Source organism: Heterocephalus glaber, unplaced genomic scaffold, assembly GCF_053883595.1.
Source record: "Heterocephalus glaber isolate CG9 unplaced genomic scaffold, H.glaber_assembly_v1.0 deba00001481, whole genome shotgun sequence".
NCBI classification, from domain to species: Eukaryota; Metazoa; Chordata; class Mammalia; order Rodentia; family Bathyergidae; genus Heterocephalus; species Heterocephalus glaber.
Window position 1 is genome coordinate 11,055,315 of NW_028258317.1, and position 12,589 is coordinate 11,067,903.

Consider the following 12,589-nt stretch of genomic DNA (forward strand, 5'->3'; position numbering starts at 1 on the left):
GGTCTAAAATAAAATAGTGTCTGCTTTGGCCTTCATGTCTACAGGTACCCTGGCCACACCTAACTTTTTACAAAAACCCATAAATCCTAAGCAACTTTCCCTTAAGAAATAATGACAAAGGGTTCTGTCATTTCTAAAACTCTCAACAATGGAAACAGTAGTCAGAGAATGTACTTATCAGGAACAGGAGAACTTGTGACATTGATATCAATTTTAAACTGAAATGTGCAGAACTCTGATCTGATGCACATGAGGCCACACAGTACAGGGCTAACCATGGGGGTTTTCAGATAAAATTCTCTTTGGTCTTATCACCCTTGCCAGTTTCTCATTCTGCTAGTCTCCATTCTAGTTTCTCATTCTGTTCAGTCTCCACAAGAGCCATGGGAGGTTCCCGCCCCAGGTGTTAGCTCTCATAGCAAGTGTATGTATAAATGTTGCTCCTTGAGACATGAGTCTACACTCCCTGGTTTAGCTCCCTCGCACAGCATTTCTCTTTGATTTCCTGCACCTGGCTGTTACTGTTAGCACTGCCACATAGAGCCGGTATTCAGGTATTCAGATCCCAAAGACACTTGTCAATGTCTCCTTTTTTTTTTTTTTGGTACCGGGGATAGAACTTGGGTCGTTGTGTTTGCACAGCAGGCATCGAAACCACTGAGCTAAATCCCCGGCCCAATGTCCCCTTTATGTAATCTCTCTCTCTCTCTGAAACTTCACAATCCTTCTTAAAATTTCTTTCCTCCATTAGCTTCAGAGCCCATCACTCTCTCCTATGTGTATCTATAGCCTCCTTCCTCTCTGATCATCTCAAGTCTTGAGACTCTTGCTCCACCCACCCGTTACCTTTTCTTATCCTTGATGTGCCCATCTCTGGCTCTGGTCATCATCCACCCTAAATAACCTCATAATCTGATTCCAACCTTCTTTCATCTTCTTTGCTTTACTCTTCAAAATATCCTGTGCACCCTTCAACCCTACCAAAACCTACTGACACTCTTTAAAAAGCTGTACTTCTGTTCATAGTACTGTCTCACTCTTTCATCAGCTAAAGTTGTGCTCAGCATTTGCCCCCCCCCCAATCCAGTTTCTCTTTTCCAACCTCCCCTCCCTAATTCTTACTCATTAAAGACATGCTGCTTGGGCTGGGAATGTAGTCTCAGTGGCACAGTGCTTGCCTAGCAAACACAAGGCCCTGAGTTTGATTCCCTGTAGCAAAAAACAAAAAGACTAACGGTGATTGCTCTGTGACACTTCAGAACTCTTTCTTCATATGTTCTCCTCTGTTATATCTTTGTTTTGGTTTTGGTTTTTTTGGTACCAGAGATTGAACTCGAGATCTTGCGCTTGCGAGGCAGGTGGCAGAACCACTGAGCTAAATCCCCGGCCCTCTCCTCTGTTATATCACTCAATATCCACTAGTAGTATTTTGGCACCACACCTTATCATTTCTTTTATCTTTGGGTACTAATTACTTTCCTTGGTACATGGTGGATGCCTAGTAGTACTTATTGGGTGAACCTCTGAATGCAAAAGAACATGAGCATATGGATGCAAAAGGATACCATGTGTGGTAGGCACAGTGTTTGCACTGGTATTTTTATAAGGTAGTGACATTAGTGTCAATAAGAGAAAACCACTAACTCCACTAACCCATGAAGTCTTCTAATTGTGACTCCAAGGCTTTCTTGAGAAGCTTTACATTTCCAATAATGAAAATATTCTCCTCAGAGAAGAGTAATATCAATTTATTAACAGAGTTGACTACATTATTATGTCCACTACATTATTCTGGAAAAGGGGATGCTGGGAATGTTAATGGCTACTGGGGGGAACCTAATTTGTAATACTCCTTTAATAAAGGCGAATGACTATAGTTTAGATTATTTCACTCCAAGGGGTAAGGTAACAACCATAACTAGTCCCTAATTAAATTTTTTTAAAAGGTAAAAATCTTACTTTTGGATGAAAAGGTTTTAAAAAAATACTTCTGTGCTATCCAGAGATAATGAAAATGTCTCCCTAGGACTCTTTCTTAATTCCAATATTCTTGCCTTAATTCAGTGCCTTTCCTTCACATTCCTACTGCCTCCTGGGGTTGTCTCTGGCAGAGCATTTATGTTTATTTGTTTGTCATTCTTTTCATAGAGCACTTTTTAAAACTAGAGGCTTAACTATCTCCCCTTTATGTTCCTGAGTTCTCTGAAGACAGAGACAGCCTCTTACTCATCCTCTTTTAGAGACCAGCACAGAGCCTGGCATAGCCCTGGGCATTTAAGAAATGTGTGTAGGGTGCACTGGCTGCAGGGGTCACATTTCCCCCACCTGCCACAGTTATGGAGAAAGAACAGTGTTCTGAGAAGGTAACTGAGGGATGAGAAAGTGTTAACTCTGAGGACAGGGCCTTCAGATGTGTGAGCATCAGCCACAAAGAACATTACCTCACTCATTTCCTTTCTGGTTTTATATCTGAAAATGTTTCCTTTGAAGACTGGACACATTGACATTTTTTGATACCTCTACTCTCATTGTTCTTTGATTTCATTCCAGGGGATATTTCTGGATACTCCTCTGAGTCTTTAAAGTACATCTCCTCACAAGGCTGCTATCTCCCAAATTCTAAATGCTCACTTTTATCTCAACAATTCTAAGGCTTTAGAAACATGATGATGATGATGATGATTTTGATGATGATGATGATGATGATGATGGTAGCAGCCACCATTTTATGAGCTGCAAATCAGGCACTAGGATAGAGCTTTGCACAATTTCCTTATTTAATCCTAATAACAACCCTCTGAGGGAGGTATTATTATAGAAAACCAAATGCAATATCCAAGGTCATCTGGCTACTTGAAATTACTAGGATTCTTTTTTTTTTTAAGACAGAGTCTCACTCCATAGTGCAGGCTGGCCTTGATCTTGCTTTGTAGCCCAGGCTCATACTTTTGACTCTCCTGTGCTAGCCTCCTGAGTGTTGGGATTACAGGCATGTGCCACCACATCCCAATAATGACCAGGATTCTAATCCAGATCTACATGACTCCAAAATCCAAGCATAACCACCTCAGTTCAGCCTCCCACTACTCCACTTGCTCAGCCAGCCACTTACATAGCATAAAATATAGCCTCCAAGTTGTATCCACTACAGAATCATCTATTACTAAGGATATCAGTGTATATTCTAATTTTTGTTCTCCAAATTTCACTCTAGACTTATGAACATTCAGAGAGTATCTTCATGTCTGAGATCAAAGAAATGACTTTTAAAACTATTCTTTCTAAAATGTGCAATAACATACACATTTTAAAGAAAAATAGGTCTCTTAAAATAGGCAGAAGATAAGGCTTAAAACTAGGAAGAGCAGTTAATTAACTTCCAAGCAAATATTAGTTCCAATGAATAGAAGCTAGTGTTCAGATAGGAAGAATATTCCCTTAATTGGAAAAAGATTAGCCTGGGAATAGCAACCTGCTGCAAACACATACCATGTAGTTTCTCTCCCAGGTAAAACAAAGCCACTCAAAGCATAAAACAACTCAATTTTATAGAAAAAGACAGGAAGGGTTTTCTGGGACTCAGAACACAGCCATGGGGGTGTTCTTTCACTGGGGTAATTTCAGTGAGTTTAGTATCAGCAAGGAAAGCCTACTATGACAGTAAAGGAAAGGAAGAAAACTGTACAGGCCAATTTCCAGTCCTTCTCAACAGAATAAAGGAAACTAGATTACTGGAAAAGTGGATTAACAGGATATGGTGGATGCATACTATAGGAAACGATTGTACTAATTAAAAGAAAAAGATTAGATTTATAGATTTATACATTGCAATGAGAATCTTTTGGGGGAGGGCGGTGGTAGTGGTGGGTACTGGGGATTGAATCCAGGACCTTTGCAATGAGCTATATCTCCAGCCCTGTTTTTATTTTTTATTTTGAGACAGGGTCTTGTTAAGTCATTTAAGGTGCCCAAGCTGGGCTTAAACTTGCAATCCTTTGCCTCAGCCTCCCAGAATGCTGGGATTATAGGCTTATGCTACTACCATGCCTAGCATGAATAAATCTTAAAAACATTATTCTAAATGAAAAAAAAAAGCGTAAGAAGTGATATCTATAGCATAATTTTTAATCTATGTAGATAAAAAAACACATGCACACAAAACACACGTGAGAAGAAACTCAAGCATATTAGGCTAGTTTGAGTGCAGGGAGAATGAAGAAAAAAAGGGAATAAACATGAAACTACAAGAGGGGCTTTTCACAGAGTAGAGCTATAGGTGTGCAACAACTTGCAACAGAACTCTGTGCCAAGTTCCCACCCCAAAATAATGAGATTGGATTAAGCAGTGATAATAATGGAATTTATTAAGAAATGTTCACATTATTCATTACTTTGTAGCAGAGAAATAATAGTATGTGAAATTAAATATAAATTCTAAGACATTTGAATACTACTTTAAAAGCTTCGTTTTCTTAAATGTATTTCACTTCCTGTCATCCTGCCATCCCTAGGAAATTCTGATGGCACCCTTAGTTTCTTCTCCACACCTGTTCCCCAAGATAACAGAAGATAACTGTCAAAGCCAAATTATCCCAGATCACAAAATCTGCCGGGTGTCATCTGTGTGCGTGTGTGTGTGTGTGTGTGTGTGTGTGTGTGTGTACATATGTATATGTATGTGATGGGTTTCTGGCAAATACATTCCTAAGTATTTTTGTTAAACTTTAAGACTACTGAATTCAAATATAGATGTGCATTTTAAGAAAATCCCTGACAAAGCTAGGAATATCCAGGGGATGGTGATCCAGATGACACAGACAATACCAACTCACACCAAAACATAGTTGGAGGGAGGCCTCTAGTGGAATACTACTAGGCTCCATCCTCTTTAACCTTTGTATAATAAATTCCAACAAATCTCTAAACACCTAATCCTGTTAACAGGCACCCAGTAAGTTATTAAAACATCACTGCCAAACAGAAATAGAATACAAACTACATAAATAATTTTATATGTTCTTATAGTCACATTAAAAAAAAAGAAATAGGTGACTCTAATTTCCACAATATATTTTTAAGCCAATATATCTAAAATATTGTCATTTAAACATGTAATCAATATAAAATTGTTAATGGTTTATTTTCTTTTTGTGTTATCAAATCTTCAAAACGTGGCGAGCACAATTAGAGTACATGTCAGCTTAGTCTACCCACATTTCATGTTTATTAGCCTTATGTAACTTGTAGCTACTGTACTGGACAGTGCAGTGTTAAGAGATACAAAAGTAAGGGCCGGGGATTTAGCTCAGTGGTTCCACTGTCTGCCTCGCAAGCGCAAGGACCCAAGTTCAATCCCCAGTACCAAAAAAAAAAGAGAGATACAAAAGTAAAACAGAGATACACATGTCAAAACACATGAGATAATGAGGGTCATAACCCAATAATATACGTGCTGCCGAAGGGAGCACAGGTCATAACCCAATAGTAGGTTTTGCAGTCATTTCCTCACCAACTCCCAGAAGAGATGACTGACAATTCCAGTTTTTTCCTTCTTGAAAGTAAATTGAAATACAAAATAAATGAAATATGTAACCTCAACACTATTTTAAAGGGTACAAAGAGTCCCAACACCTTTCCTACTAGTACTAACAGATAGCCTGGATGAACTTCCCAACTGACTAAGCTCCACTGCTCTCCCAATCTGATGTGGAAACAGGAGCAGGCAACATTTGGCTGTCCTTCAGAAAGGATCAGTAAAAAGGGATCTCTCCCATATTACACATGTACAATCATCCAATTTAAATTAATCTCTTTCACAAGTAAACCTCTAGCAAATGTTGCTACAGAAAAGGCACTGAAAAAACAAATTTATTCCTTTCTTGCTCGAAATTTATAAATTGTGTTTATATGTAAGTGAATTACATAATTTCTTCCAAAAAGAAGAAGAAAATTGTGGAATAAACTTTTTAGATTCTACCCAAGATTTTGAAAATGTAGAAACATGTCCCATAAGAAGACCCTAAGAAATAAAACCACAATAATCCAGAATCCAAGTCTACAAAATGAAATGGCAGTTCACATCAGCATCTTCCTCAGCAGCATGGAACATAAGTAATGTGAAAAGCAGCCTTAATAATTCACCTCTCTACCTTTCCCAGCACTCCCTACACTGCCTCACAGAGACCAAACTGCTCTGAGACCAGCAAGATGGCCAATAACTGACTTGAAGCTATGAACTCTCCAAGCAAGGACACTGTCATTTAGCAGCAGGTCTCATGGCCTACAGAAGCAGCAAGGAGAGATAAGAGTAGGCACTGCCCACATAAACACTGTTTGCTAAGGGTCAACCCTATCAGAAACCAGACACGAAGCTCCTGCATAGGAAAATATTGACAAATCTTTATGACATTAACCACTATGGTTACCCAACTGACTCCTTGGTCTTAACTTTGGTCAAATGATCACCATGCAAACTTCTGATCATAAATTAGCTTCCCAGGATGATTTACCTATAGGAGAAAAAAAAGGCACTAATCACAAGGGCATGTATTTGGTTCACTTGCTAATTATCTTTTTTCACTCTACACAGATAACATTCTTGGTTTAAGACAGTTTCTTGTGACTTTTGATTAACAGGATCCGTTCCCTCAGAGCTTAATCTACTCTGGGGACACTAACAAGTGAATTTCCCATCCTGCAAACCAAGAATGATTTTCCTAGGTAAGTGATTGCTGGGTCCTTGGAGCACCAATCCTCTGGTCTCCCCACGAACCTTCCTCTGCTTCCAGATGTACATTCTGCAAACTGCAATGAACTGTTAATATTAACCAGACATTTCCTGTCTTAAAAGAGGCAGGAATTATTGGAAATTTATGCAGCTTCACCCTCCCCTTGTCTGGAGACATTTCAGTGGCCCCTTAATACTAACCTTTTGAAGCTATGATGAACTATCACATCTTTGATTATGACAGTCTTTTCCTTCCCTAAGAATTATGGGTGACACATTTTGCTCTTTTCAAAGTATATTAAAATTAAATTTTCCCAGAATTTCTCAAAGTCCTTGGAGTGCAACAGACCAAAACTTGAGGTCAAAATATTGTTTTTAAACTGGATAAATGCTAAGTGGGTGTTTCCTGTATTAATCTCTGTGGTTTTGTTTTTAAGCCTGAAATAGTTTATTCTTTTAAACGGCCTTTTGAGTGACTGATTTTAGTGCTTTGCACATAATAGATTCTCAAAAAATTGAATGCATATAAATCCCCATCAAATTCTCTATTCAGAGATAGGTTAAGACAAGCAACTGAAGTACCTTATTAATAACTGCTGTGTGGTTCCTTCTCTTACCTTATGTTTAAGTAACAATAAGGCCTCTAAGAGAGGTAGCTTGAGGATCTAAACAAGTACTTTTGTGTACTATATGACTTCAATGTCCTATTTAATCCTCAGAATTTGAATTAGGAAAGTCAAGTTGGATGTGAAAGTTTCTTTCTTATGAATTCCCTCAAAATAAAGGATTCTAAAATTAAAATGTCAAACAGGTCCCCAAGCAGCACATGCAAAGTGGCACAAGGAGTGGTACCTTGGGCAGCAGCATCAGGGTGGTACTCAGGCTCTTCCTCGGGCGGGCTCTGCAGGAAGTAGAGCTGCTCAGGCAGCATGCCAGCAATCTTCTCCTTCCCTAGGACATGGGTACTCAGCAGTGGGCTGACGCTCCGCTTCACTTTCTCTCTCCTTTCATGGGCCATAATTTTTTTGGTCCGAGCCTTGATGTTCTCCCAGCACTTCTTCAGCTGTTTGAAATCCCGCAGCGATACACTTGGCTGAGAGTTGTACTCATGGGCAAGTGCTTGCCAGGTACGTTGCTTGAGGGCAATAGTTCGTGCATCACTTTTCTTACATTCCAGCACATATTTATACTTTTCTACTAAAGCAAGCAAGATGCTCTTTTCCAATTCTGAGAAGTATTTGGCAGGTTTTATAATTTCGTTGTTTTGCATTTTCCACTGTGTTTCTTTGGGCGATTAGCTATCCTGTAAAAGGAAGTTTGAAGAAAGAATTACCAATTCCAGCAATAAAAATGTCAGCAAATCACTTAAGCTTAATCCCTGATACGATTCCCTTGTTTGAAAGAGGATCAATACTTTCTTTTTCATTATTATTGTATTATAACATTCACTGGAAAATATTCAGAAATTTACTAGGAATGCAGTTTTAGATTTTCCAGTGACTTTTCCTTGGACTTGTTATACTGTAAATACCTGGTATACAACAGCAAAAAATGAAAAGTTGAACATCTATGTGATACTCTGATTTCTTAATTCTGATTTCTGTTTGTTACAGAACTGATTATTCCTCCAAATCATAATGACAGGCAGCTTTGGAACTAAGTAGATTTCTCTAGTTTTTGTCACAGATGAAGAAAGAAAAGTCATTGTGTAATCAAATAAAGAAATTACTCCAAAAGATCTGATATTGCCATCACTGTATCTGTGGTCTTAGCCAGGTCATATCCTGGAGCAACCACAGATTCATCTTAAAATCAGGAGTGGAGTCTGTGATCCCTCAGGTCTGAGGAACACTTTTAAAAGCATACAATCCTGTATAAACAATTTCTGTAATTTCTGAAGTGAAAGGGCCTGCACAGTTAGAGAATGAGTCCACTTCCCCTCTTCAAGATTGAAGGAACTAGGGTCAGAAAGGTGAAATGGATTGTCCAAGATCATAAAGATGGTGACTTGGAAAGTCCAGATTTTTTTTTTTGTCTCAGTAATATGGTGTCCTTAGCAACTACAGGGCTCTCCCCTTGGATGGAGACAAATTATTCATCAGTGACTCCCTTAAGTCACTTTGGCATCCTCTACAATGGGGATTTAGTATCTCTCTCATACCAGATGCTTAGTAAGACTTATTCTGCTAAAGTATATGAAACCTATGTATGTTTCCCATATGTTCTAGTCGCAAGAAGCTTCCTATAAAATTAATCTCTCAAACATGTGATGACAAACATGTAGCTAAGCAACAATAATTGGAACAATAAAGTGGCCATTGTATGTTCCTTCCCTTGCTGGGAAGGGTGAACATATTTGCAGACTGTTTTTTCTTCTCCAAGCCTGTTTTTTCAGAGTAGCAGGCAAACATCAAGATGGTGGCCGTTTAAAATTGGCCAATCCATATCAAAAGAATAAGGAACCAACTTGAAAGGACCCCTGCTAGTCAAAAGTGTGACAACTGATTGTCAAGGGTGATAGGTACATGAGGTTTCCTTCAGTTATTTTCTTAATTTTTATGTATGCTTGACATTTTCTTTCTTTTTTTTCTTTTTTTTTTGGTTCCGGGGATCGAACCTCAGGTCCTTGCGCTTGCACAGCAGGCGGCAAAACCACTGAGCTAAATCCCTGGCCCTGTTTGACATTTTCTATAATAAAAAGTTAGAGGGAGAAAAGCCTGTGGCTTTTAAATATATTGATACAATAATTTAAAATCACACTGTTACAAGTCAACTATTCTCACACAATGCCTGGATAGAGGTTACTATAGTTGTACTGGAACAGGCTGGAGGGGACCAGGACAGATCAGAGAACCTTCACACGGGGAGGGTGAGGCAGGAGGATCACAAGTTTAAGGTCTCCCTTGGCAATTTAGTGAGTTAGTGAGAACCTGTCTCAAAATAAAAAGAGATGGGGAGGTAGTTAAGGTGAAGGCTCTAGGTTCAATCTCCAGTACAAAAAAGAAAGGAAGGAAGGAAGGAAAGAGAAGGGAGGGGAGGAGAGGGGAGAGAAGGGGTGCAGACTTTACATAAGTGACAGAATCTGATCAGGGTCTCCCACAATATACCACCTCATCCTAAAAGTTAAGGTCAGGATGAAGTATTATTGTGAGCAGGCTTTCCACCTACTGGGTATCCCTCTCCACAGTCATACTGGGCATATAAGGAATCAAAGATCAAGAGAGTTAAACACATGTCAAAGGCAGTTTGGCCTCAGATTCTAAGCAAAGCTAAACGAAGGGACATTTATCTTTGGGGCTGTGTCCTGGAACCCCTAAATTTTCAGGCCTTGATTTGAGTATGTTGCTCTCATATCCCTACAGTGACACCCATTCTGAGCCTCTTCCCCAAGGTCCAAAATTAATTTTTGCCTTTATCAATACTTCTATTCCCTATAAACCCTTGATTCCCAAAATAAAATTTACTAACACATGCTCTGCACACTCTGGATGTTCTATATATCTCTATCTGCCAATCTGTCCGTGCCCAACTTACTTTTTGTAGTTTTTATTACTAAATCAGTGGGTACACCGAATGCTCTTAAATCACACAGCTCCCAGAGCAGATTCTGAACTGATTCCCCCGCCCTAACTCCTCTTACCCAGGAGAGGCCAATATGTCTACTTTCCTCCTGCCCCCGCTCCTTCTAAGAAGCATTAGAACTCTGATCCACAAATAAAAATGGGATTACTGCCTATTTTCTTCTATTGTATGTAATGCTATTTATGTATACATTACATATGTGTGTTTGTATATATACACTTTCTAAATAAATCTTTTTTCCAATCTTGATTACTTCAAGAGAAATGCCTACAAACAGAATGGCTGCCACAAAACATGAAAACATCAAAGACTTCTGTGACATCATCAACTTGTCCTTGTACAAATGTTATGTTGACTTACAGTCCCACTTACAGCACATAAGCATTTCTATTTCCCTGCTTCATTTACTTTTGCCATTACCTTTTTTGTTCTATGGCAACTATGGAGGTGAAAAAATGTCACTTCATTGTTTAATGATCACAGATCCAGCTCTCATGCAAATAAGCTACACTCTGAACCATGTCCCTGTGATACTTAGCAACTGTAAATATATGGAATTAAAGCCAAGCAATTTAATAATTCTTCCTTGCAATTTATGCGGTACCACTAGCAGCCACAAGGTGGTGGTAGACTTATGGGGAGTCTAAATTTCGCAAAGGTTTGGCCCCACTGTAGCCAGTTGACCTCTAGTAAGCGCATAATAGCAGATAACTTTTTTTATGTGTGTTTCTTTTTTTTTTTTTTTTTTTTTTTTTTTTGGTACTGGGATCGAACTCGGGACCTTGCGCTTGTGAGGCAGGCCCTGGAACCACTGAGCTAAATCCCCAGCCTTAGCAGATAACTTTTGTAGAGCTTTTGTTGTGGGTTAGACACTATACCAAATGCCTTATATGCATGATATCATTTAATCCTCTCAAAAATAGCCCTGAGAACATCATTTGTTACACTTCAATATTTTCTGTTAAAAAAAAAATCAGGTACCAGCAGGAATTACACAACTGCTTTCAAAAGCAAATACTCAGAATTACCAACACCTGGGGACCATTAATAGCCTATTAACTAAACTGTTGTTTAATCACTAGCTAAGTAAATCCTCAGTTACTAATTTACTTTGCTTAATTTTGTAGAACAGCAGGCCTCCCTGGGCCATGTGGTTGTGCTCTACAGTGCTATAAAGGGATTCTAGTATAAGCCAGACGTTCCCTGTGGATTCCCAACAACCTCATGAAGTAGGTAGTTTATCTGTACTAACCAATTATCATTCCCATTTCCCAGATAAGAAAACTGAGGCTCAGGGGATAGGGGGGAGCCCAATGGTAAAGCACTTGCTTAGTATGTGTGAGGGCTGGGTACAGTCCCCAGCACTGCAAGTAAATAGATAAATGAATGAAAAGAAAAAAGAAAACTGAGGCTCAATAACTTGCTCATGCCAATATTAAGTGGCAGAAATAGGATTCAAACCCAAGACTGACAAGGCCCATGCTCCTCTGTCCTGCTTAGTTCTCTTATTTCAGACCTAGTGACAGCCTCTACTCCCCTTATCAAATTGTGTCAATTAATTAGCAATATGGCTGTCAGTTGGCAGAGATCCAAGGGTAAGGCAATTTAGGCGAGCTGTGCTCTTCCCTCTCTTCCCCTCCCCACTGGCTCAACCCCTAGCCTCTATCATTTCCCACCTCTTTCAAACCTAACACCCTCAGGCCCTTACGAGGTATACCTCATATAGTCTGACCAGAGTTCTGAAATAATTTCTGCTGGTGATCTGACAGAAATGTACATCTGGAAAGTAACTGCAGAGACCATATAGAGCTTTAAAATGCTCCATACCCCAGGGGAATGCTAGCATTTTGCTTGAGCATCTGACTGTCCTTAGTACATAAACACTTCCCAAAGTACGAGCTCTCCCCCAGCAAAACTTATTAATGGAAACTTTGAAGCTAGAAAGCATATTCTACCTCAGAACTATTCAGCAATGTCCATAATTGTTTTTAAATCACAACATAACGGCCTTCCTTGCTGCATCAGCTTTTAACAGAGATGGACTGGCTGTCCCTGCTCCCAAATCTGCTCGGCAATGACCACCTTTTGTACTTGCAGATCTGCTAGACACAGTGCTACCGGTTCTTAGGCATGGTTGTGGTCCAACAAGCAGCCCAGTGACCCTCACAAAGTGGGCTCTTGGTAACACAAACATGTTTATTTAGGCATAAAACTGTATAGTATGTGCAGAAGATCATACGTGACAAAACAATACACCAAAAGCTGCATTAAAGTAAAAAC

At 39.3% G+C, this 12,589-nt stretch overlaps 1 protein-coding gene and 1 long non-coding RNA gene across 6 annotated transcripts in view; one reads left to right on the top strand and one right to left on the bottom strand.

Annotated features, from left to right (window-relative positions):
• LOC110345788 (uncharacterized) overlaps positions 1-8,979 on the top strand; it is a 32,530-nt gene extending 23,551 nt beyond the window's left edge. Inside the window, exons 4-5 of the long non-coding RNA XR_002389391.2 lie at positions 6,637-6,720; positions 8,341-8,979. This is a non-coding gene — a long non-coding RNA (uncharacterized LOC110345788). The remainder of the gene's footprint in view (positions 1-6,636; positions 6,721-8,340) is intronic.
• LOC101710773 (myb/SANT-like DNA-binding domain-containing protein 3) overlaps positions 1-12,589 on the bottom strand; it is a 127,656-nt gene that overhangs the window by 107,257 nt on the left and 7,810 nt on the right. For all 5 annotated transcript variants that reach the window (XM_013065721.3, XM_087183608.1, XM_013065722.3 and 2 more), the window contains one exon: positions 7,580-8,030. In XM_013065721.3, coding sequence (XP_012921175.1) covers positions 7,580-7,997 — 418 coding nt within the window. In that variant the 5' untranslated portion in view covers positions 7,998-8,030. The remainder of the gene's footprint in view (positions 1-7,579; positions 8,031-12,589) is intronic.